This window comes from Tympanuchus pallidicinctus, unplaced genomic scaffold, assembly GCF_026119805.1.
Source record: "Tympanuchus pallidicinctus isolate F22 unplaced genomic scaffold, pur_lepc_1.0 scaffold3, whole genome shotgun sequence".
NCBI classification, from domain to species: Eukaryota; Metazoa; Chordata; class Aves; order Galliformes; family Phasianidae; genus Tympanuchus; species Tympanuchus pallidicinctus.
The window spans coordinates 63,993,527-64,020,302 of NW_026294747.1; the positions used below are offsets into that span (position 1 = coordinate 63,993,527).

The 26,776-nt window shown below is 45.6% G+C and overlaps 1 protein-coding gene across 3 annotated transcripts in view; it reads right to left on the reverse strand.

Moving 5' to 3' along the window:
* Positions 1 to 5,626, reverse strand: part of XIRP1 (xin actin binding repeat containing 1) — a 31,497-nt gene extending 25,871 nt beyond the window's left edge. Inside the window, exons 1-5 of one of the 3 annotated variants that reach the window (XM_052692323.1) lie at positions 5,422 to 5,626; positions 3,981 to 4,117; positions 2,393 to 2,447; positions 1,414 to 1,824; positions 659 to 740 (exon numbers count right to left, since the gene is read on the reverse strand). In XM_052692323.1, the coding sequence (XP_052548283.1) occupies positions 659 to 740; positions 1,414 to 1,824; positions 2,393 to 2,447; positions 3,981 to 4,108 (676 nt within the window). In that variant the 5' untranslated portion in view covers positions 4,109 to 4,117; positions 5,422 to 5,626. Of the gene's footprint in view, positions 1 to 658; positions 741 to 1,413; positions 1,825 to 2,392; positions 2,448 to 3,980; positions 4,121 to 5,421 lie in introns of those variants that run through there. The other 2 variants (XM_052692322.1, XM_052692324.1) reach the window with 2 other exon arrangements.
* Positions 5,627 to 26,776: the final 21,150 nt, after the last annotated feature.

Consider the following 26,776-nt stretch of genomic DNA (forward strand, 5'->3'; position numbering starts at 1 on the left):
ACTGCTCCTCTCAAATCCAACTATTACACACTGCAAGGCAGCACTACAGACAAAACCTGGAGAACCTTCCTGGCAGCTTATTTGGCAGCTCTCTCTCTTCACTGATACCTCTTGCCTTGAAATATCCCCGACCTGTCATAGACCTGACGATACCACAGAATTAGGGATCACTTATGTAGCCTATCTCTGGCCAAAGATGACACCACTGCTTCCAGGACCTAGGCTCCTTACTTGGGTACAAAGGGACCCCTCTCTTTTCATTTCCTTGAGGCTGAGGTGCAGGCAGGTATTACTCATTCCAAACTAAACACGGATGTAATTCTGCCCCAGTGTTTAATCCCAGCTATTTTAAAATGCTTGGAGTCAGGATGGCTCTGTGGACTCATCTCTGGCACACGTTCCAGCTAGCTGGGATGTGCCAGCTCTGTGCAATAGGACCATTCGGGGCTGGAAGGGGTACAGCTGCACTTGTGGGGCCATCTGCCCTCTGCACCATGCTCCCTGTCCTTGTCTGTACTCCTGCATGCCCAGTTCTGGCAGCGCCTACTGGATCGGGTGGGAAATACAACTCAGCACAAGGACCAAGTTGTTCCCTTTCCAGTTACAGCTGGGAGTAGAGTAGCGATGACGACGGGTAACTGAAATAAATCCAACTCACCACTTCTGCCCGTGGCTGAGTCATTGGCTGTATCTGTCACTGAGGAGATGATTGTCTGTCTGTCATGGGAGATCCTTCCTTCCTGTGTAGGAGCAACAGTGAGTAAAGAGGTAAGTTCTCATCAGCAAAGGAGAGGTACTGCTCAAAGCCACAGTGCACGGGAAGTGAGTGCACCAGAGGCTGTCCAGAGGTAAAAGTGGGCCAGACACTGCATCCATGTGTATGGATGGGGTTTCTTCTTGTAGGCCTTAGCCAGGTTTGTCCTTGCTCTGCTGCCTTCAAGCACTGTTCTCCATTCTTTGGACAAAGCCTCCCTCTGCTTCCAGAGCTAAGAATTAGTGTTTTCTCCACCCAACCTCATTTTTGAAGACACTGTTGCTTTCCCTTGGAGATCAAGTTTATTCACCTGTTTCCTTTACTCATCTCCACAACATGGGGCTCTCAAGCCCAGTAATGATTGGTGTTGCCCTTTGCTATACCCACAGGGAAGAGACCAGTGACTCTTGTGGAGCAGTAATCCCTGGCGTGATATATTATGGTGGGATGGACCTGACCATTTCAGCCAGGTTCTTATACAAAATCAGCATTCCATATTCCTTCTTAAGGAAGATGTGTTTGGGAATCTCTTGCTGGTTCTGCCAGCTGTCAGTGGATGATGCACCACAACCATGAAGCCCAACCACTCACAAGGATGACTCTAGTCACCCAAAGAAAATAAATTTCAGAGGAGCTCTTAAAGAAGAACACCTACAAACCTTTGCTGCAGAATCCTTCCATGTAATGATGGTAGGACTCCATTGTGCTTTCTTCTGTATGCTCTGAAGAGATGAAGAGAAGGAAGGCTCTTTATGGAGTTTGGTGTTCCTGCTGAGGGGTTGGATTGTCGTCATGATCCTGGTGTCAGCCTCTCTATTCCTCAAAATGCTGTGGAGAGATGATGTCTTGAGTGGAGCAAGAGGTAAATTCTTACTCTGTGCAGTGGCTTTAGGGGTGTCCAAGTTGGTAAGGTGTCCATTGAGATTCCTTGTTGTGGTACTGGTTTTATGGATAGGAAGATCCTCCATGGATTTGCTCCAGACACCATCACTGGAATGGCTTTGAGATAAGGTATGCTTCTTTCCCATTAGATTGACATTACTCTGTGCTGGATATCTTCTCTCCATGAGCTAAAACAAACATCAAGGCAGGTTCATAACGTACTTCAATAGTAGATCAACTGAATTTTCAGCTTCCTGCTCTTCTACTCCAACCATCACATTTGTTGACCTTTTAATTTTTGAAAGTGTTCTGTCTGTTCTGAAAGTGTTCTTTAATTTTTGAAAGTGTTTGAAAGTGAAAGTGTTCTGTCACTTTCTGCTCTATGTTCCCTGAAGTAAAGGGCAGAAACATAAACTAAGCATACTCCATTTTCTTCTGAAGCATAGGAGCATAGGAGAATGCTCATGTTTCCAGAGCATTCTTCTAATGTGTCTATGGTAATGCAAGAAAGATTTACAGTAGCAAACATGTGACCACTGTTTGTCTTCCCTGCCAGATAATTGTCTTATCTCCATCTCCCTTTCTATTAGAAAACTGTCCTGGAAATAAAATTTTTCAGATTCTGCCTTTTTTTTAATTTTTTTTTTTTAAATTCCATTTTTTAATGAGATTCAAGCCAGCTTTCTGTGATCCATGAGAATCAACTTTTCTCAGGACCATGCTCTGTTCTACTTTATCTGAGCCTGCGTCTCTCACCTTGGGATGTTCTTGCTTGGACATGCTGCTTTCATAGTCCAGGATGCTCTGGTACCTGAAGGGCAGAGAAAAGATGATGATGAAGGAGAAACTACTTTCTTCCTTTTCCTCACTGTGGGGAGTACACTTCCAGCTTTCTTCAAAGATTCTGCTAGACAGATCGATCTTCAGGATATTTGGAACTAAACTGTCTCAAGGGAGAGTTCAAGAGATGGTTTTGACAACAGCTCTACCACTTGTATGTTGAGGGATATGCACTGTGGGTACTGTTGCTAATCTTATTTATCTCATTCTTGGCAGAGCTGTGATCTGATCTCATTCATGGGTTGTAACCAAAAGAAATCAGCTCTGAAAGGGCTTGTGTTGAAATGTGACTCTCCCTGGAGCATTTTGGTTAGAAGCAATTAAGAGGAACCACGAGGGGATGAGAGACCTACACCCCTCTTTTCTCCTCAATGCTCTTCTCTCCATCTCCTGCTGTTTTCCCTTGTGGCACCTCAGAGATTATGCAGATTAAAAGCTTCAGTTATCCACCTGGTAATATTCCCATTGTTGGGGTCAAGTGCAAATTCCTCAATATTGTTGTATTTGGGCAACTTTGTTCAGTGGATCTGCATTTTAAAACAGGATTTGGTTTCCAAGCTAAAATCATGCATCACTGATATATAATAGCTAATAGAATCACAGAATGGCCAGGGTTGGAAGGGAACCTCAAGGATCAGGAATCTCCAACCCCCTGTTGCAGGCAGGGCCACCAATCTCCCCATTTAATATCAGACCAGGCTGCCCAGGGCCCCATCCAACCTGGCCTTGAACACCTCCAGGGATGGACAGGGCATCCACAACCTCTCTGGGCAGCTGTTCCAGAACCTCACCACTCTCTCTGTAAAGAATTTCCCCCTGACATCCAACCTAATCTCCCCTCCCTCAACTTAAAACCATTTCCCCTTGTCCTGCAGTTGTCAACCCTTTCAAAGAGTTGATTCCCCTCCTGTTTGTAGGCTCCCTTTAGGTACTGAAGGCTGCAATGAGGTCACCCCGCAGCCTTCTTTTCTTCAGGCTGAACAAGCCCAGTTCCCTCAGCCTGTCCTCACAGGGGAGGTGCTCCAGCCCCCTGATCATCTTCGTGGCTCTCCTCTGGATCCTCTCCAACAGCTCCCTGTCTTTCTTGTACTGGGGGCTCCAGATCTGGACACAGTACTGCAGATGGGGCCTCACAAGAGCAGAGTAGAGGGGGACAATCACCTCCCTGTCCCTGCTGGCCACCCCTCTGCTGATGGAGCCCTGGATACCATTTTCCTTCTGACCTGCAAGGGCACACTGCTGGCTCCTGTTAAGTTTTCCATCTATCGAGACCCCCAGGTCCTTCTCTGCAGTGCTGCTCTCAAGGACCGCTCCTTCCAGTCTGTGATAGCTCTTATGGCAGGAGAGTACTCGGCTTTAGCTTGAGACGTGAGGCTCTGGGATGCTGTACTTGGGAAGGTCCTTATCTGAGTGAGATTTATGTGTTAGGGAGGTGGAGGATGGAGAGCCCACCCTGAAAAGCCACAGGCCTACAGTCACCTGCAATAGCAGATCAGCCACCCACCTGGCAACCAGTTCAGAGACAGACACAGACTTCCTCAGAGGAATTGCTCTGTGCTCTGAGCTGCTCCTTGGAGAATGACACAGAAAAGGAAAGGACTGAGCTGATCGCAGTTTCTCAGCTTTTTCCATCTTCTCTGTCTGCTGGCAGTGGAACAAGAGTGTAAAGGTTATTGTGCTGGATGTGAAGACCCGTGGTAAACAAGCCAACACTCAGTGCATCCGTCTCCACTCAAAGGGTCAGTGCAGCAATAACTGGCCATGAAAAAATTGTCTTCACTGAAACATCTTCAAACCTCATCACATGATAATAAAACAGGGTTAAGGAAGATACATTTAAAGTCAAATCACTTCTAATGCAGAGAATGGGTCTTTTCCACTACTGCCTACCAATTTTCTTACTCTCTTTGATCACCCTGTCCATATTTCTGACAGAGGAGAGGAGGGAATCAGAAAAAGATTTGCTTTAACTTATTTAAAAATAATTTGATGGAAATTATGCATGTGCATCATAAATGCATATGGTTTTTTAAATGTTCCCAGAGTTGCATAGATGTGAACCAGCTCTGAATTCAGGCAGTAACTGGAGAATTAAGAACCTCTTGCCCTCTTCTGTCAAAAAAAGTTCTTATTTTCCTGGCTTCAGAAATGCGCAGCAGAAATCCCAGGCACTGGATTTGCAATGGCTGATCTGACACTTGGAAGTACACTGGGTCATCTGGGTCTCATTTTCCAAATTTAGACAGAGCCCTAGGGACCAACTAGTTATATGTAATTGCTCTTTAATTACTGACACAGACATCCAAACTATGGGATTATGAGATGCTTGTACTTAGATTTTGAAAGCATTTGCTTTAAAAGCTATGTTGCTTGTATAATGTGTTTCATAAATGATTTCTATTGCACTGGCCTTAAATTCGGTCTGTGCCTCGAGCTTTTGTACACTCATCCCTGAGTGGCCACAGAATCACAGAATCATAAAATCATTAGGGATGCAAAAGACCTCTGATACCACCTCCTCCAACCTTTAACCCACCCCAACCATCACAAATAAGCCATGTCCATAAGTCCAGCTCATTTCACATAATATTAGAAAAGAAGTGGTTTTATTAGATCACAGACACCCTTTTCCCACAGTCTGGGAACCATTCCTGTTCTTGCAGTTGTGGCTAATGTTAAACAATCCCAGTGAAGAGCCCCTGAGAGATTCACATCGTGGTAGAATAAGCCATTAGCAGGAAAGTGCTCCCCATTCTCCCCTTTATAATGCTGTTTTCCTTAATACAGTAGGCACAGTAGATGAAAATACTCTTCTCAGCCCACCCTGAGCAGTTCCCACAATCAGCACAGCATCCCCCAGTCACCAAGGGCTTACAGGATATTTGCTGATATTAATTCATTCCATCTACTCTTATCTGGGAGAGTTTATGTGTAAAATCACTTACATGCTAGAGTGCTTTCCTCCAGCCGAGATCTGCCATTTGATAGTCTCCTTGGGGCTCTTCAGCACCACGCTTCTGACTCCATCCTATCCCCCTCCTTTGCAAGACAGGAGGCAAAGTCCCTTGGCAAAGCTGCAATTAAATATTAAAAGATGATGTGCAATTGGGGCCAGTGTGAATTGGAGAGCTAGCACTTAAGAGTGGAGGAGATGAAGCCTTCTTCCTGCTCCACTTAACATACTGCCAATTATTAAAGTCTCATCCATCCCTATCAAATCACCAAATAAGTTCAGAGCCCAGCTTGGGCACAAATAACAGTCTATATCCAAAACTAGGTTCTAATCTGGGGGTAAATCTGCTGGAATCCTTGTCCAAGGTCAAGCAGAAATGAACTTGGGGATTTCTAAATGGATGATTCTGGCAGAGGCCATATATCCATCCTCCAAACCAATGTGGTTTTTCTTGTGGTCCCCGGTGCTTGTGACTCTGCTGGGGAGGTTCTGTCTGAGCCAAAAAGAGGGCAATTCTCCATGTTGTTAAAAGCTCTTGGGTGTGCATTGCTCCTCCTGGCAAAAACAAGGTGGCCAGGCCTTCAGAGAGGATGGGCTTGGATGAAACTAATTGAAATACTTCACTATCAGGGCAAGAAACTGGGATTGTTTGAGGGGATCCAACCAGGGTAACATACAAGTCTAATTGAAGTCAGTATTTTGCAAATTTAACAAGTCTCAAAAAGCACCATGACCACAGGCAGAACTGCTTTGGCACCTCACAGTGGAGGGCTTTTTATATGGAGTTGGAGTTATATGGGGATTTGTTCTGTGCATGCTGGCAGGTTGACCAAGTAACAAAGCCAGTGCATGAATAAGAACAGATAATAGTGTGTGGGTTTATAATGAACAAGAAGGGCTGCATTTGCCATCAAAACTGGAAAATGATTTACCCAGAAGTGTCTGAGCTGAGCGAGAAACCTTTGATACTAGGAGTGAGTTAGGGCAACACAGAGCTCTGGATATATGCACTGACCACCTGTTGTTACTTTATGAAGTAATAGCTTGCAATTCTCCATGAGTTCCAATTCAAATCTAACCAATACAACTTGAAAGCTCTCTACTGAGCTTTTATTCCAGCACTTAAAAAAAAAAAACACCTGAGGAAAATGAATGATTTTCATCTTCTCTCCTGTGTGTACAGTGAGTCTGGTTCCTCAGGTATGTTCACTGCACTAGTGCCTAAGCACCAGCCTAGAGCATGGCCCTGGCTCTATACATGCTCAGATGCATACAAGGCTTGAACACTTCACTCTTCTGTGCCTGAGCAGTGTGGCCAGAGGACATGGTGAGGTGGGTTGGGGTTGGACTATGTGATCTTAGAGGTCTTTTCCATCCTTAATGATGCTGTAATTGTATGATTCTTTGATGGGAAAACGTCAGTGACTTTAGTAGCTGCTGGTCTACCATGAGACAGATCTGATGGAGGAGGGAAGGGTTTTCGTTGAATGGGCAAAGCAATGCTCTGAACCTGTGAAACTTCCTTTTTAGTGCTTTAATTCAGAGTAGAAGAATTGGGCTGACAGCATGAAACAGTGAACACTGCTGTCCATCCAATAGTGAGTAATAGAGGCTGTTAAAAGATGCGTGAGTTATTTCAGAGACTACTCAGTTCCTCTCTCCATAATAAGGCTACATGAAGCAATTCTCTGCGTAACTCCCAGGCACAATCACTAGATAAAGTGTATTTTGAAATTGTTTTTGCTAGGATCACAGTGCTGAAGGCTCGTTCTTCTGCTACTGTCTCTGCTGAAGGTCTTGCTCTGCTCACAGTGATTTTAGTCTTCAGCATTAGCTGTGCACTGGGTTTGCTCTGCTGGCAAGCATCTGTGGGAAGGCACATTTAATTGTTTGTGCTGGGGAGCTTTTGTGAACTGGTACAAGGTGGGTCCCATAGCTTCTGAAAACAGGACAGCTGTTGTTGAAGGAAAAAAATGGCCAATTTCTTTCTCCCTTATAGACTCACAGAATCGCAGAATCATCAAGGTTGGAACAGATCACCAAGATCACCAAGTCCAACTCCAAGTCATCCCCAACATGATCTCTAACCTATGTCCCTCAGTGTCACATCTCCATGGTTCTGGAACCCTGCCAGGGACAGTAACCCTGCCACCTCCCTGGCAGCCTGTGTCAATGCATTACCACTGTTTCTGAGAAGAAATTTTCCCTAATATCCAACCTCAACCTCTCCTGACATAACTTGAGACCACCATCTCTCATTCAATCTCCTTTACCTGGGAGAAGAGACCAACCTCCACTTCACTGCAACCTCCTTTCAGAGACTTCCAAAGAGCACTAAAAATCTTCCCATAGACACTGACCCCTTGTTGTCCTGTAGTTTTACTCTGAGCACTATGAGTCTCTATAAGGTTCCCAGAAAGTTATTTCCTGGCCACCACACTAAAAAAACAACAACAAAATCAATGCAAAACACACAAGGTTTTCTTTTGGATTTTATTTGCTATTTGGCTGGATGGGGCTGAGCAGGGCATGTAGACTGAAAATGTGGACTGGTGCCACTGAGCTCTACATTGTGGGCATGGGCATGGCATGGGCATGGGCAGGCAGCAGACAGAGCCATGGGAAGCAAGCAGAGGGGGCATGGACAGGTGATGGAGGCAGGTAACAGGGAACTTTGAACGGGGACCTATTAATGGTTAACGCAGACAATTATTTCTAGCTGTGTCAAGTGAATTGACCTAAGCCCACACAAGATTTGTGCTGACCAGACAAGGCCTGTGTTTTATCTAACTACCTCTATTTATTTTTTCTCCTTTTCCTTTTGCAGTTGTATAATGCTGTTGTGATAGCTGTGTTCCCACTATAAATGTGTGTGCTCTCTTTTCTTTGCCTCCACGTGCCCAGCCATTCTCAGCTGAGCTGTGTGGCTTTGCTGCATGCACATTTGTGCCCTGTTTGTCACATGCCTGGGTGTGCTGATGGTGCAGGGTGTGAGTTTGCATAAGAAGGAATAAATCAGTGTGGGTTATGAATAACAATCTGCTATTAGTTATAAACAGATTGATGCATAAAAAGTTTCTTGCAGAATACTGGTTGCAGTGTGTCTTGTCTGGACTTGATCCCCTGTCAGAGAATTCTTAACTGGCTATAAGCAGTGGAGGAAAGAGGCAAATTTTGTGTTCTTCCCATTTTTGGAAGGCACAGAGAACTGTTTGCATTAGGGTTGTAAGTGTGGCTGCACAGCAAGTGTTTAATCCCATTTCTCAAGGCACCGTGCAGGGAGATGGTGCTGGCAGAGCTGATTCCTTCCCTTTGGTCTGCTGGGCAGAGCTGTGCACTAGCAGTTTACTGAGGATGGGTGCACTGGAGGAGGGAAAAAGCCCTTGCAAAGTCTCTCGTGTCGCTTTCTCTCCATTCTCCATCTGTTTCTTATGGAGAGTATCTGGATCCTTGCAGTCATTTCCATAATTATTGGTTTCATGTTAAGTAACAAAAAAAATTATCTATCAAATGCACATGTGGAACTAATGGGGCTTATTTGAAAAGACCTGTCTTTGCATTTACAGCTGGCATATCACTTGGTCCATTTTAATGATCTTCCATGGCACTGACACGTGCTGGGGTGGGAGCTCTCATGTGTGCTCGCCCCAGGCTCCTCCCATGTCCCAGATGGAAATGAATGCCTGAGTGGCTTGGTGAGGCTCAGTGCTGCATGCTCCCTTTGAATGCCCCTACCTAAATGCAATCAGATTGCTTTTCCCATTTATTCAATGTAGGAATCAGGCTGGAAAGCCTGAGAAATTGCTCAGTGAATGGCTAGATTTTGTGGGGGTTGGAAATATCATGGAAGAAAACTTAGTAATTTCCACTTCAAAACATAGGATGTCCTCTGGACTCCTTATGGAAAGAAAAAAATCCCTAAGTTGAAGTTTTTCACATTCCACGGTCTCAGGCTTAACTGGAGGTTGGGTTGCAAGGAAGTAAAATGGAAAAAGCTGTAGGGTTCAGGGTGTGGGAACATCTGAGGGTAAATTCACCTCTTCCCTGGCCTCAAACCTTGCTACGAATGCACTGAGTCATCAGTGTCTTGGATTTTAGTGAAGATGTGGTCCTCTATGACATCACTGTCACTGTAGGTAAGCTCATCCACCTCTGCATGGTGTGTGAAGTACCCCCTGAGCTGTTAGAAAATGAAACACTGGGACCAGCATACACAGAAGAGAGAATATCTCCAATGGCCTTAATTTTAAGATTTTGGGGTTTGATTTTGAGAGTAGCACCAGCATATCCTGCAGGCCTGATGAGATTTATGGGTGGAAAACATCCTGAACTTCCATTGGCAAGTTTATAGAGATGATCAACATAATGTAGATATCAGACAGAGGAATGAGGACTCAGGTCCCACAGTATTTTGAAGATGCCTCATCTGTGGAGGTGTTTAAGGTGCCCTGGGCAGCCTGATCTGGTTGGTGGTAACCAGCCCATGGCAGGGGGGCAGGAACTGGCCGATCTTTGAGGTCCTTTCTAACCCAAGCCATTTTTGTGATACACAGCAGAGAAAGTCGCAGCGGGTCTGTGCTTCCTGTGTTGGCATTGCACTCAGCTACTGCCTGTCTCCCCAAGGAGCAGAGCAGACTTTGGACAATGGTCTGGAGATGGCTTCCCCTGGTCATTGCAGTTTCCCCTGCAAGTAGTGTCCTGCCATTACCTCCATCATGGCCAAAGGTTGGATATTAGGAAAAAATTACTCTCAGAAAGAGTGGTGATGCATTGGCACATGCTGCTCATGGAGGTGGTGGTCACCATTCCAGAACCATGGAAATGTGGCACTGAGAGATATGGTGGGGCGGGTTTGATGGTTGGACTAAATGATCTGTGAGGTGTTTTCCAACCTTATTGATTCTGTGATTCAAAGCCTGCACCTCTGTGGTCTCATTGCAATGCCCACAGTGTTTTGTGGTCTGTCTCAAAGCACTGGGTGTGTGCACTCCCTGCTTTAGGATGTGACTCATTCCCCAAAATGGTGCTTTGTTCCATCTCCCAAATGGACTCGGTGCCCACACTGATTCTGCCTCTCCTGACACCAGAGATGTGTCTGTCCATGCTCTGTAGACCCCATGCCCAATCTGGGGATGAGGATGTAGGCTCATCCTGTGCATTGCTTTTTCTTTTTCCATCCTTTGTCTTTTCAATATTTTGTGTACAAACCATCTTATCATCACCATATGGAACTGCAGAATCCCTTTGGGCTGGCCATGTGGTTCATTCATGGGCTCCTCCCTATAAAACAGAATGATTACCTGAGACTGTTTCACAGAAGTCTTTGGATGTGGATGTTTTTCCACCCTCCCCAACATAACGAGACCACAGATTGCTCAGTCTTTAGTTCCTCATTGAAAACTATCTTTTCTTTTCCCCTCTGGGAAGCTCTGAAAATTAAAACCAGCAAAAGTACATTTCTTGTGAGGAGGAAATATTTCTTGGCTGCCTCTAAGTTGCCATGGGGCTCTGTGAGTGTGTGTGACTGCAAACTGCAGTCAGCAGAGCCTGTGCTGTTGTGCTCTGTGGGCATACATCAGAGCTGGGTGCAGCCATCAGATGGGACAAATGCTTCTGCTTTCCACTTTTTCTTTTATGAATGGAGAATATGCACTGCTCTAATGTATGCTGAAAGAAGGGGAAAGGCAACTGCAGTCTATTAGCATCTCTGCCTCTGCTCCCTGACAAATGCACCCTTGCATACATTCTATAGCTTGTTTGAGAGATCCCATGCTGAGTTCCTTCCTGGAACACGGACAGGGATCATGCAGAGTTTTGGGATGGAGAACTGGGAGTGAATCAGAATTGCATCAGAATTGCACTGGTCTTGCTTACATTGAGATCCACTCTCTATCCCCAAATTCACATTTTACCAAGCTTGGTTTGACTTTCAAGGACAGACACGGGAATGAGCTGTAGGCTAGAAGGTGCAGATATTTGCCATTTTGCAGTGGACTGCAATGGTTTATTGGCTGTAGGTGGATTGGCTGGAGATCCATTTTATTGCACATCAGTGCCCACAAGTCCTCACTGAGGACATGTATTCCTCAGCCCCATGGTATTTATTTTGAAAATCTTTGCATTGCCAGCTTGCAAATAAACAGATCTGACTTCGTATCTGCATGATCCTCAGTAAAGATGCAAATAAGGAGGAAACATTTGCATAACGATGTGAGGATCTGAGTGAGATTTATTCAGGGTTATTATTGTTGTTATTACTAACCAGAGATTTCTACAGCGAGGCTTTGAAAGGGAGGAGAGACAGTGTCTGGAAAAATATGAGATCTCTTCCATCAGAGTCTATTTGTTCACCTCATCACACCAATAGCTGGAGAGCTTTTACACATTTCATAGGAATATCTCCTCCTGGCAGAGCTTGTTTTGGCTGAAAGAGGATTTGGTACAAAACAGGAGGTAGTAGAGTCCCTGGAGGTGCTCAAGAACCAACCGTGGAGATGTGGCACTGAAGGACATGGTTGGTGGGCATGGTGGGAGTCGGTTGATGGCTGGACTTGATGATCTCAGAGGTCTTTTCCAACTTTGGTGATTCTATGATTCTAAATGAAGAGAAGACCCTTCTGTATCCATGAGTAAAGCAGTTTGAAAGGCATGTTCTTGCACCAATGCATTTTATCCCCCTGCAAATAACAGGCAGAGCTCTTTCAATACCATAAAAATCCAGTGAGTGTGATGTTCCTTGGCCCATTAGCCTATTCTCCTCAGCATATCCAAGTAAAGGAAAAATAACCTTTTTCTCCTGTAAAGAGAATCATAGAATCCTGGAGTGGCTGAGGCTGGCAAGACCACTGGGTCCATCTGTCTGACCCAGCAGAGCCAACCAGAGCAGGGTCCCACATCTAGGTGTCTTTTGGAGCTCCCCGAGGAGGATACTCTACAGCCTCTCTGGGTTGCTCAAAATGCACAAGCAGACTTCCATCCACGACAAACAGCATATTAAAGGATTCAGACTCTGCCTGCAGCATCCCACAGCACCGCGTTGCTGCGGATCCCGCTGCATTCCCTGGCAGCTGTCGAATGCGCGGAGCCCCGGGGACATCTCTGGGGACATCCCTGCTCTCTGTCTACAGCAGCGTGGGGATGTCTGGAAGTGTGTCGGCAGGCGGGATGCATTCTGTGCCCTCAGGAGCTTCACGTGCATCTGACAAGGCATTTCCCATTGGGAACTGCAAGCACGAGCTGATGATGGAGAGCAGGCAGCGAGCACAGCTCACATGTGATGCTTTTGGGGTTCAGCGTTGCTCTCTGCTCAGTTTCCTTCACTCAGGATTGGTGTGAGAATAAACCCTCAGCTCCAGGGGCACAGAGCCCTGCTGTGTTTCCCCATCTCTTTGTTTGTGACCTCTTTTTGTGCTTCTGAGCTTAGTTTCTTTGTTTACAGCCCCGATCTCTGTCTTGTCTTCATGCCTATATTTGTCAAGTTGTTTGCATGCAATTTCCGTAGTACGTGTGGTTCCCTTCTCTGCACTGTAGCCCCTCTATCCTGAAGGATGGAGCACTCACTGCTCCCGTGACTCCACTCTGCTGTGAAATGGCCACAGACACCTCCTGACACTATGTGACTTTGTACATCTCAGGGCCAACAAAAGCTAAAAAGCTTGAATGGGTTTGTTCAGCATGGAGAAAAGAAGGCTGCAGGGTGACCTCATGGCAGCCTTTCAGTACCTAAAGGGAGCCTACAAACAGGAGGGGAATCAATTCTTTGAAAGGGCAGATAACAGCAGGACAAGGGGAAATGGTTTTAAGTTGAGGGAGGGGAGATTTAGGTTGGATGTCGGGGAAATTCTTTACAGAGAGAGTGGTGAGGAGCTGGAACAGCTGCCCAGAGAGGCTGTGGATGCCCCGTCCATCCCTGGAGGTGTTCAAGGCCAGGTTGGATGGGGCCCTGGGCAGCCTGGTCTGGTATTAAATGGGGAGGTTGGTGGCCCTGCCTGCAACAGGGGGTTGGAGATTCCTGATCCTTGAGGTTCCCTTCCAACCCTGGCCATTCTGTGACTCTGTGTGATTCTGTGAAAAAGGATAGAACCTTAGTCTTCTACAGAAGCTCAAGGTTTCTGTTTGTACAAGGTCTGTCCTGGGGCAGGGCAGCTCAGTCAGAGCCCTCTTCCACACATGGATGCTGTACTTTTCCTGCTGGCCTTGTTCAGGTGGCAAAAGCCCTTCTGGAAGATGCTCTAAGCCAGTTCTTCATCTGCGTCCCATTGTGGAAAGGATATGGCATGCAAAAATAAGCTTGCCACACTCATCTCCCACTGCATTTACACTGAATATGGGACATTTCCCATCTCCCACCCTTTGATAGAACCATCAAATCGACTTCGAGTAGGAAGGGACTCTTAAAGGCTACCTAGTCCAACTCCCCTGCATTGAAACGGGACAAGTGTCATTCCGGTAGTGATGGTGTTAACGATCTGTAGGAAAAGGTCGGAAGAAAAGCATGCACCGCCGATTTCCAGCGAACAAAGACACCTGGTCTCCTGCAAGGACACTAGAGGGCGCGTCCACCTTATTTTTGGCAGCGCTCCTCTGCAGGCATTTCTCGCCTTTTCCCCCAGCAGCTGGAGAAGGTTGGGTGGAGGTCGGTAGAAATGGGAACTTGTCTCTCGTTACTGAAACCAGGAGAAGTACTTTTAAAAGCGGGAGATTGGAACCTGAAAATGGAGGTGGACAGGTTTGGTACTCCCTGCTCCATTGGGCAGCATGCAGGAGCCTCAATATCCCCTCCCTGTGCTGGCTCAATCTTAAAATCTTGGTTTACTCTTTTCTTCCTGCCTCCTGTGATACTGTTTCCAGACAGGCTGTCCCCAGAGGAGCACAGTTAAGGGACACCTGTACAACATAATTGTCTCTTATTGCAGCTATGAGAGCTAGTACTGCAGCAACACCTAATTAGTTGTTCGTTAATAGAGCTCATTTAGCTACTGCCCAGCCTTCCTTATGCATCCTGCTCCCATTACTTGTATTTCAACGTGAGGGAGGCTTGTGTGTTTGGAGGCCAGGGGTGCTGTTGCTACAGAACTTGCAAAAAGGAGCAAAACATTAATTGAAAGAGCAGGACTGACCTGAAGAAGAGCACAGAAGACTCTGCCAGCAACATCTCTTTGTGTAGCCTTCAGGAGAAAGTCATAGAATCACTAAGGTTGGAAAAGACCTCTAAGATAATCTAGTCCAACTGTAATCAGGACACTGGGCACTGTCACGACAATGGGGCTTTGGGTTTTCCTAGGGCTGCACAGTCTGTAGGATGTATCGAGTCCTTGGTTGTTGGTTTTGTTTGTTTTCTTTTTTTTTTTTGTGAGTGCTGGATGACATTTGATGCATTACTGCCTCTTATTAAGTATTAAAAGAGACTCTTGAGCTGAGCTGCTTTAAGATATCTGTCCTGGAGAAACTGCTAAATGGGGGAAAAGGTCTTGCCTGAAAATCAGATTGTTTTCTCATGTGCAAAGCTGTGCTCTGGAACAGGATGCTCCCCAAACACTAGTAACAAGTTAGAGCATTTTTTAAAGCACTACAGTTTAAGGGGGTGACCAAATCCATTGCAGGAAGAAGGCAAGAACTCTCTGGGCAGCTTTCATATGGGGCACCCGTGAGGTGGCACAGGTTGGAGTTTAAAGTTCCAAAACGGCATTTAGTTCTCTATGAGCAGAGAAATGTGGCAACATCCACTTCTTCATAGATGCAGAATACTTTGCCCTCATGTTCTCTATTGGAAGGATCATTCCAGTGCTTTCATCCCCCTTTCCCCAGAGAACTTGTCTGAAGTCGTCTTCTTTCTCATAAACCTCTACCATTTACAACCTTGACTCCAATAACATGCAGCAAGGTGCCAGAGAATTTCACAGTGGAACCTACACCCAATTACCTTAGTGAGCAGGATCTTTCAGGTCCTTTTGGTGCTTTTTGGGATCCTTTGGGGGCCTACATGCCCCATTTCAGATACTTCTCCAGGTCTTGGCCTTGCAAATTTTTCCTGCTGTTGTTTTCACATATTCAACTTGCCATTTCCCACTGTGCTCCAAGCTTGCACAGGAAAACATCCCGAATCACATCCCATAAATCCATGAGTAGCGTTGCTTAATGCAATCCATTTTGCAATGTTTCCACCCATATCTGTTTATCCCCCTTGCCTGCCTTTCACAGCAGGGTGGAGGCATTTACTCCACAGCTCTTGGCAGTTACAACCTCTGCATTCACAGGGACATGCTGGCCAGGCTCAGCCGAGCACGGATGTGAGAATGTATTGCAGATACTCTCCACTTTTTCTTGACCATATAAGGGAACATTGCCCTTCCTAATGCTGTGGAATGGGGGTAGAATGAATAACTTGAAGGATTAAGAATGAAATCTGGAGCCTTTTCCCTCCCTGCTTGCAGGCTCATGGGCTGGCATGGATTGTTACCATCTGAAGGCTGGTGAAATGTATTGGCTTTTGGTGGCTCACTTCCCCAAGTTGATTCTGGCAGTTTGTTGGCAAGTCTGAATGAGTCTGGGGATCCAGCCTTGAAGGAGTCCTCCAAAGCAGGGCTGGAGAACAGTGAAACAACACACGTGCAAAGGCTGCTGTCTCTTGCTGCATCCCTGCTTCCTGGCTAAATAGGGCACTTGAGTCTTCAGGGCTGAAGTCCATCTGGCTCTTCACAGTCACTTAAGCAGTGTTTTCAAACAGCAGCTGCCAGGGCACCCTCGTCTGCTGCCTTTGTGTGCCAAGATAGAGAAGACCATCCCGTGTCTGCAAGGGATGTTAGTTCAAACTCTATTAGCTGTTCCCAGATGCTGCTTTCGGCCAGGAAAGCCTCATGCAAGTAAGTAAAATGTGGGTAAGGTGGTCCTGCAGTCCCTGGGAATTTGTGCAATAAGGAGAAGTCATCTGTTCAATGGGGAGAAGATGGGAGATGATTTTAACAGCATCTTGGTAGTGCGTAAGCTGCAGATAAGTCCTATTCTTGCCATTGCATTGATGCAGAAGCAAGCACAATATTGGGTTGACTCTTTGAAATGGCCTCCAGGATTCCCCAGGGGAAATGGAGCTTGCAGGCACTGTGTTGGGATGACCCTTTGTCTAAAAAAGTCTTGCAGATAGTCCATGGCTAGCAAGAAGCTGAGCTATGTGTGCCTCTGGTTCAAGGCTAAGGCACAGCCCAAGGCACCTAAGCACTTAGATTTGCCTTCAGGTCTGGCCACATGGCTGCCATGTCCATGCTGGCTGGTACTGGCAATCTTGCAGTGTTTTGGTTGAAGCTGGGCCACCCTCCTCTGGTTGTATTTACTCCCCAGCCCTCTCTCCTTTGTCCTCTCAGCTCTCCCCTCCTGAGAGTTGAACCTCTTTCCAGATGGCTGGCTGCTCTCCCAGAAGCAGCACAGCACCATTGTAGTATGTAATTAGGCTGGAATTCTCCTCCAGCCCCCTTCGTTATTTCAATTACACATATTGTTGAATATGCAAGAGGTTATAAGCCCGAGCAGAACAGGGCCCTCACGCTTTGCCCCTTCTTTCCCCAAGATGCAGTCTTTTAATGCTTCACCCAGCAACACAGGAAAAATATCAACAATAATAAAGCCTAGCACTGAATGAGGACATGTCTTGGAAAGATGGAGTCGTGTAATCTTTCTAATGAATGAGATGGGGCGGAAGATGAGTTGTGTGTTTACCAAGGCTACCTGACACAGTAACAGTAAAGAGACCTAAAAAGAAGGATTTTCAGGAACAGTTCTAATCCTTCCCTCACTGGGCAGCTCCTAATGAATCTAGTGTATGATCTGGGCCATATTTTTCATAGAGAACAATTAAAAACATAGCCAGATGTCTAAGTAGTAGAAAGTGCACTTTAGTAGTGCAGGCCTTGGTTTTCAATTTAGTGGCTACAATCCAAGGAAAGCAGGGAAGCATTTTGAAAGCCCAGCTTGGACAAGTTCTGCTGAATGGATGCTTTGGAGGTGGCCACCTGAGTCTTCAAGACTGGTTACTGCAGTCAGTACAGAGGGCAGCAACTGCTCAGCTTTATAAGAGGGTTTGACTTGGTCTAATGTAGATCCCACCAAAGAGACTGGGACACTTCAAGGGAAGACCATCTTTTCTCTTTGCTATTCACTGTATTTTAATTTTTACCCAACACAAGAGTTCCAGTTGCCAGTGTGATCATGGTGGAGGCAAAAAAGCCATTTGTAAGGGTCTGAAGGGTAATAGGTCTTTTTAAGAACTTTCCATTTTGACTGCAGACTGTAAATGCATAGAAACACATAAATAAAAAGATAATACAGTAAAGATGCTTAGGAATGGCCAGACCTCCCTTATTCCCAGTTGCTTGGGTTTGCCCTGTCTCCTGCACCAGAACAAAAACCAAATCCCCAGAACATCAGACTGGGTTGTTTCAACATTATCAGATCAGCTCACTGTCTGCCTGACTCTGTTATACTCCATCATGTGCCGCTTTGTCAGTGTTGATCTAATCTGTATCAGAAGGAAGATACATAATTGTGAAGATAAAGCTAAAGTGCTGAAGGGTAATCCCCACACTACCTTTTTCCCCATGTAGCTTTCTGCAGCAATGACAGCTTTTGGATTACAGATCCAAGTCTACGTGTATCAAGAGGATGTCATTCATAGAATCATAGATCATCATAAAATCATAGGACTGTTTGAGTTGGAAGAGGACAACTCTCTGCAGTGAACGAGGACACCTATAGCTCGATCAGGTTGCTCAGAGCTCCATCCAGCCCGACCTCCAATGTCTCCAAGAAATTCTTTAGTATCTCCCTCTGCAAAGTACATCTGAAATCCTCCTGAACACTTGAGCTCCCTCTCCTTATGTTCAACCAGGACTATTTGAGGAGACAAGGGGCTGGAACCCCTTCATGGTGCTTGCTAACAGCTCCATCTCTCTGTCCCCTCTGTCAAGGGTGTGAATCTGTCATGTTCTTGGTGAGACAACTCTTACTCGGCTGCAACAGGGAATATTTTCAGCTCTGCTGGATGTTATCATGGCTGCTTGGTAACTTACTGCTGCATTCTGATGCTTATAGGTACTGCTCATTAGCTCATGGCACTCAAATTGTCACTTCAATGCTCTTTAAAATGTCCTCACCTGGTTGTTTCTCTGACAGCGAAATCCTCAGCATGAGCAACTGAGACTTCAACACATCCCCAGTTGGATGGCTATGCATTCAGGACGTGCCATGTCAAGCCATGCATCCACATACAGGTGACTCTAAATGATGCCTGGAGCTCCTGCTAAAACCTAAAATATAACCAGATCCAAATGTTGTCTTAGTTTGGATATTTCTTCCCTTATTTCTGGGTTTATTTTGCTTTGCATGAGAAGAGTCTCACTGAAATGGATGAGCTTGCCTTGCAGTAGTGTTCATTATAGCCCTCTGCTATGTGTAGGCTACTGCTGCAGCATTAAGCTCTGAGTGCGTAAGCTCTAAGTGGTGTGTGGCTGTATTGCATATCACAGCACTCTTCTGTTCTGTAGCTGGGCCCTGCAGAAAGTGAGATATGGGTGGAAAGCCCTGAATAGTAATGCACATTTATTTTCCATTGGTACAGAACAGATTGGTTTTCTAGCATCAGTTATACATCATCCAAAGCCCAACACAAAACGACACCTCACTTTTTTTCCAAGAAGAAATGAGGTTAGAGAATTTTTTAAAATGCTTTTTTTTTTTTTTCCTTTTTTTTTCTGTCTCATACAGTAAGAGTTAACATGGGCAGCTTTGTGACATGATTATGTCAGGGTCATTGTATTGAACATCAGTGGAGAACAGGCTGCTAGTGGGACCTTTCTGTTCAGGCAGTGCCAGGTCCCACTGTCCCCTAGATGGAGAATTAGGGATCAGGACATTGGGTTGTGTGTGGCAGAAGAGGAAGCAATGGAGATGGAGGCTGGAGAGGAAAAAATGGACCATAGCTGTAAGCATGTTTCAAGACTCACCAAGTCTCACTGTTGGTGCATGCTGACAATGGCTGGAGCTGTGGCAGTTTTTGAAGGGTTGTTTTTTGCTCTTTCTCACCCTCTGTGGGCTGAGATAGCCAAGCAGACTATGTCTTGAGCAATGATCCCTGTGATGTATTGTTTCCTTCTGCCAGAGAGAACCATCAGCGGGAACCACCAGCAAATCCTACTCAGTACAGAACTAGCAGAATCTCAAAAGCAAGAATCTTTGCCAAAATCCCAACCATTCCCTTTGACTAAAACTGCAGTTTATATTTTATTTGAAAATTTTCAAGGCAGGGAACAAAAAATAAAAATAAAAATAAAATCAGCCATGCATCTGTTCCAGTTTGGTGTATTTATGCATGTACATTTTACTTTTGAGATACTATAAGTGGTTTAGGACACGAGGTACAATTTTTCAGTTCTGGGAAAGTGCCCATGAGAATCTCAGTTCTTATGGCCTTAATAATTCTTAGGACTGATATGTGGAGTACCAGAATCTGCTTGAGATGTACCTAATATCTCAAGGAAATTCCTGGTACCTCCAGGAAAAGAAAGAGATTCAGGAAGCCGTGCCCTGAATATTTTTTCCCAAGCCATATCTGGTACTATTTTCTCTGTTACAGCTCCTGCTGCAACATTTATGAACATCTCATAAATGGGGATGAATATTTATCAAAGGGTGATTGTACATCTTGATTTGGCTGGGGATTTTCCCAGGAGATTGATGACATTCCCACCATCCTGAAAATAACCTGTGGAGTATTTGGTTTTAATTGGGACATGGGTTTTCTACTGCATCTGCTGAGCTTACCCCTGGGAACCAGCCTGTCCTGAGGGATGGGGAAGTGACACAGTGTTGGTGTTGGCTCCTGTTCTAGGGTGTGTAATCTGATGAAGTGAGTGCCCCGTGTCATGGCATCTGGTACAGATGCATTGTCCCTGTATAACCACTTTTAAATATTTCTTGTAATTCGCTATATACCAATCCACAGAGATTAAACTGCTTTGAAGCCTCTTTTCAGTCCACACCGATTGTGGGATTTTGCTATGGAAAAACCAACCCAGGTAGATGAGGGAAATGACTTCGCTCTTTTTACCTATGTGGGCTGGGAGCTGATGAAGACCAAAGTGTCTGAAGTTGATGCCTCTGTGCTTGGTGGCTTAATTACAGAATAATGGAATCAGAGGATGGTTTGGGTGAAACGGACAACAAAGCCCACCCAGTTCCAATCCCAATCCCAGAGCCTTCTCTTCTCCCAGCTCCCTCAGCCTTTCTTCATAGGAAAAGTGCTTCAGCCCTCTGAGCATCCTTGTGGGCCTCCTTTAAATCTGCTTCACAGGTCTCTGTCCCTCCTGTACTGGGGACCCTGACTAAGTCTGCTCTCCTTAGCTGAAGGTAGCTGGAAAAGAAAGCAAACTGAGCTGCTCCTGAGGAGTGGTGTAGGGTTTGGGCTGGGTACATCTTCTCAAGTACCTGATGAAGAAGCAGAGGTCCTAAAGCCATAACAATCACAACAGAGTTCAGCCTGCTCACAGCTACAGAGAAACCATTGACTTACAACAGGGATGCTGCTGCCATCCATCAAGTGGTATCTCAGCTGTGACTACCTGTCAGAGAAATTTTACTGCGGATGCTTTATTCCCTTATGACTTGCAGTGGACACCTTGATTTATGGCTTCTAGGTCTCAGCCCAGATGGAGCAGTGTTGCAGTGGTATTGGTTGACACAGGCTGCACAACCTGGGGAACCGCTGCTGTGTCACCCAGTAATGGGAAGGCAACAAGAACCATCTGCTCTCCTTTTCCCCTGTGACCACGGTGACACAGAAGTGCTAATCTGAAACAACAGGAAAGAGAACCAGTCCTGTGGACCAACTCTGCCTGTGCATCACTCGGTGTGCAACCATAGCCCACTGATGCCTTATGCATGGGTGTCTGTAGCAAACTACCCTCATGGACTACAGAAAGACGCTCTGCAAAAATACACTGGCTCTTTTTACCACAATCCCTGTTTCACCCACTGCATGGGCTGGAGCAGGTTACACAAATGTGGATGTTCAGGGCAGGGGATGAGGACAAAAGCACCCAAATTCACAGCCTTGTGGGGCAGGTGAGAAGCTGATGCTTGGTGTGAGAGTGGTAAGGTTTACCTTCTCTGCCTGCAGGAGCTCTGGGCAGCTGTGTTCATCTCACAGTGTAGGACAGGGGCTAAATCAGAGAGCAGCTCTGGAGGAACTAACATGAAATATCAGATTGCATTGGTAATCAGTAAACACTACATCAGATAGTCAGGGTATGGAGAGCAGAAGCTCAATTGCCATTAAAAATCCCCATCTCTTTATTTTCTTACCCGAGATAGCGCTGACACATCCTGGTGCGGGACATGAAGAGGATTTTATTGGCATGTGCTTGGGAAATCTCATTATTCATGAATGACAGAGCGAGGCAAAGGGAGTGAGTTATGCTGGCCTTTGCAGACAAGTGGCAATAAAATAAGTTTATGGTACCGCCTCCTGCACCATCACATATTTATGTCGCATATTTATCTTGCTTTGTTAGCCATTTGTGCTCACTTGTCTTGCAAGGCCATCCTGCATCCTTCCCCCTGGAGTGGGAAGGGATAGATTCTTTTATCACAGCTGGGCAGCAGTGACCTCATTCCATCTCCATGGAGACTTCTAGAAGAAAGTCCTTTTTGGCATCACTGAGGACCAAACTACCTGTCCATTGGCTTCCTCTATGTTCAGGCCAACTGGAGGCTCTTGGTGGGGTTAAGACCTACCTCTCTCAGCATTTTGGGCCACTCCTAATCAAAGAACAGAGTACAAAGATCTTGATGCCATGACTGGAGCAGTGCTGGAGGAACTTTGTACGCAGGGAGTAACTCTTCAAGTAGAGTGGCTGTGCAAGCCTGCCCTAATGCCACTGTCTGCTCAGTCAACTTGAACATGGGACTACACGGGACTACTTCTGGCTTCAGTGAAAAAACTCTCCCTTGGGAATCTCAGACCCAGAGGTTAGTGAGAAGAATGGAAGAGTTCCCTTTAGTCAGGGTAGAGGTGGTCCGAGAGTGCCTAGGCAACACCAACGTTCATAAATCCATGGAACTCGATGGGATGCATCCACGGGTGCTGAGGGAGCTGATGGAGGTGATTGCTGAACCGCTCTCTGTCATCTTTGAGAGGTCTTGGAGAATGGGGGAGGTGCCTGAAGACTGGAGGATAGCCAATGTCATTCCAGTCTTCAAAAAGGGCAAGAAGGAAGGAAGATCCAGGTAATTACAGGCCAGTCAGCCTCACCTCTGTCCCTGGAAAGGTGATGGAACAGCTTGTGCTGGATGCCATCTCCAGACAACTGGAAGAGAAGGAGGTTATCAGGAGTAGTCAGCATGGGTTGATCAGGGGGAGGTCGTGCTTGGCCAAACTGGTAGCCTTCTATGATGTTGTCACTGGCTGGGTGGATGGGGGGAGAGCAGTGGATTAGAATACCTTGATTTCAGCAAGGCGTTTGATACTGTCTCCCACGACATCCTTACAACAAAGCTGAGGAAGTGTAGGATAGATGAGTGGACAGTGAGGTGGGTTAAGAATTGACTGACTGGCAGAGCACAGAGGGCCGTCATTGGCAGTGCAGAGTCCAGTTGGAGACCTGTAACCAGCAGTGCTCCTCAGGGGTCAGTGCTGGGTCCAGTCTTGTTCAACATCTTCATCAATGACCTTGATGAGGGGATAGTGGCCACTCTCAGCAAGTTTGCTGATGATACGATGTTTGGAGGATTGGCTGACACACCTGAAGGCCGTGCTGCCATTTAGTGAGACCTGGACAGGCTGGAGAGCTGGGCAGTAAGAAACCAGATGAGGTTTAACAAAGCAAGTGTAGAGTTTGACGATATTTGATTGTATGAAGCAACTCCTTTGGGTTCCAAAATTATTATGGACAAATGGATTCCAAGAAATTAATTTCTCCTTTGTTTTTGTTCACTTTAAATAGCTGTCTATGAAATATCTTCTCCTGTGCCTGGCGAACAGGTTCAAGAGTTACTCTCTACAAGAACATATGCAGATACAATTGCATGTATGCTCATCACTTGCTAGGATTAGAACAGAACGATATTTTGCTTTTTAGGGTAAAAAGGTACTTTCCCTTAGAATCATAGAATCATAGAATAATTAATGCTGGAAAGACCACTAAGATCATCTAGTCCAGCCATCAACCCATGCCTATGCCTGCTCTAGAACATGTCCTCCAGTGCAACATCCACCCTTTCCTTGAACACCTTGAGGGATAGTGACTCCATCACCTCACCAGGCAGTGTGTTCCAATGCATTATTACTCTTTCAGAGAAGAAATTTTTCATACTATTCAACCTGAACCTCCTGTGGTACAACTTAAGGCCATTAAATACATATTTGTAGATCCTTGTAATTGCTGCTGACTTTTTGGGAAAAAAAAAACAAAACCTACAATCCTGTAAAGCCAATTATGTTGCAACCTGTATCATCACATGTCCTTGGCCAAAGACAGTTTTGTTCCTTGGTATCTGACAACAGCAGGGTTTTATCCTCTCATGTAATGTCTGCTTTTTGGCCCATGATATGCAGAAACAATACGAAGACAGGCGAGTGCAGCCCTTTGTGATATTTGACAGCAACATGCAGCCCCTGGTCTATCCCAGCAGTCCTCTGCAGCCCTGTCTGAAGGAATTTGCACATTCTGCACATGAATTACTTGCAGAAGGATGGATGTTTGCAAGATGCAAAGTAGGGGGCACTAAATTGTGATAAGCAGAGCGTTCTATTTCACTTCATGATGGTGCAGTGATAACTCCTCTCCACGTCATCTTTGCTTCCCTTTCCTGAGTTATTGGCACATATTTCCCTTTCCTACCAGCTTCAATGGCTGCTGCTAACTCAGCCAGATCCCATTTTTCAGCCCTGAATAATCAAGTGAGTGGGACAGCTAGCAGAAGGACAATCTCTCTCGAGGACATGATGGCCCTGACATACAAACACATCCAAATACAGACAATGAGGTTGAATGGAGCAGACCAGGTGGGCAAAATGCCCATGCTGGTGCACTGTGATTTTACAAACAAGATAATAAAAGTTAACAACATCTCTATCGCAGTGTTAATCCCGTGGGACTGCCTGCCTCAGCCTTGTGTGCTCAGTCTCACTCTGTTCAGCCTGTTGGCTTCCCTTCCCAAGCCTTCTATCCCACCAGCTGAGAGTGGGAGAGGATGCTAGAGAGCCAAATTTTGCCTTTTTTCTATCCTAAATGCCAGTGCTAAGGCAGTACGCTGAAGAAAGCAGAGGATTCCCAGTCTCTCATTTTCTTATTAAAAGGCAAATCCATCAGCTAGATCAAGCTCTTAGCCTGGTTTTAGTGGTGTTTGAGGTAACCCAAACCCTGTTTCCCTCCTACCCAACAACCCAATACAGGACTCAGGTCCTGCTAAAGTCTACTCAAAGGTTGAACAATATCCTGACATTCAGAAACATCACAGCATTTCCTTGATGTAAGAGTAGTGGAAGATCCAAACGGCATCACTAGGTTCTTTGATACAATTTTGATCCTTGTTTGATGTCATCTCTGACGTGTTGCACACGTTTGATGGCTTCAGCAAATTCTCCACTGAAACACGTCACGGATGTGCTCAGAAGGACTTAACCTACACACAGCAATTGTTTATGAGCTTGCAGGTTCCAAGTTCATACCTTTCTTAACGAGTGCTTTGAGTCCAAAACACACTGCTGACATCTCAGCAGTCTACCTGGCTCTCTGGAAATTCTTAGTGTAAGAACGAAGCATGCTGACTTGGGGATGGAGAAAGAAACACAAAAGGTCTTAAGATTTCACTGATTTCTCCTGAGACCCTTTTCTGTACACAAAGTGTTTCCTGCTCTGTTCTTGGAAGCATTACCCTTGGCTGGGTCTGGCCTTTAAAACATTACCAGCTGTATGCAAAATAGAGTGCAAAGTGCCAAAAAGCCCTGCGGGCTATTTACATTTGGCTGGAGCTTGCTGTGTTGGCCAAGCTACAGAGATACTTTGTTCATCAGCCTTGCAAGGAAAGCAGCTACTTCAAGCTGTTTGGTGCTGTTTATACAAGGAGTTACCATGGAAGTCCCTGTACCTTGCAGCTTTACACACTCACTTGTCTGGGAAGTATTTTTCTGGAACCTGGTTTGCCTCCCTTCTCCCCTCCCTTTTGGCTGGGAATTGGTAGGAGATTCCGGGATAAGGTGCTTGGGTAGATATTGAGTGCAGACTGATTTTTTGTCTTAAATGAAAGGCTATTTGAAGTTACATGGATCTTTTCTTACGCAAGCACAAGCAGGTGGAGCAATGAGGTATCTGCTGGCTCAACAACAATGTTTTTCCCAAACTAAATTTGGGGAAAGTAGTATGAAGCAAATGGAAAGTGCTTCATTGATAGGAAAAATCTTTTGAGTCCTTGACTCCACTAAGCAAGCATATTTCTTGCCATTTCCTTCTTCTTTTGTTTGCTTACCTGTTGCATTAAGAAGACTTCTTAAAGATGAAGACTTCTCACTAATCACCTCTTACAACTGTGCCCCATTGGTAGGCTGATTGATGGGCATGGCATGGCTGGCTGTAAAGGTAAGGCTGGAGAGCCTCTCCATCTGGCTTTAGGTTTCCATTTTAGGGTGTGCACATTTCTATCCTGGGAACCTGTGCTGGGCCAGGCTAACAAATTTTTTTCTTGGCCTTGTACCAAGTCCCACGGTCATCTCAGATGCTTGATGGAATGGTTTGACCACGGCTCTCTGCTGCAAGAAATCATTATGAAATGTTAGGAGAGCAGACATGCAAACTTCACCAGCTGATCACAGAATCATGGAATCAATAAGGTTGGAACAGTCCAGAAAGATCAAGTCCAACAATCAACCAACACATCACCACCATGCCCACTAAACCATGTCACTGAGTGCCACAGCTACCCTTAATGGTGAAGCACAGCTTGCTGTGCCCATCTCCAAAGCTGACTGAGATCAGGAGGACTTTTGCCATTAATTTTAGCGAAGCAAAGATTTGTCACTGAGAAATTCTGCTGTTTTGAGCAGGTGGAGAAGGCACAAAGTTAAGCCCAGCAGGTGATCAGAGGTCTCAGAGCACAGTTGGCTTGGCTGGAGCTTGGAAAGTGCAGCTACACTTGTGAACTAAAGGCTCTCCTGCTGCTTTGGCTATCGGACATCCTTACTCACAAAAGTAGAAATGGTTAGGAAGCAAAACAGCAATGTATCTTCTGTCAGTATGCACTTGCTCTCCACTGAAGAGAGTCAGCAAAACCTGGAGTTCATTCTCTCTTGGCCAGTAGTTAATAAT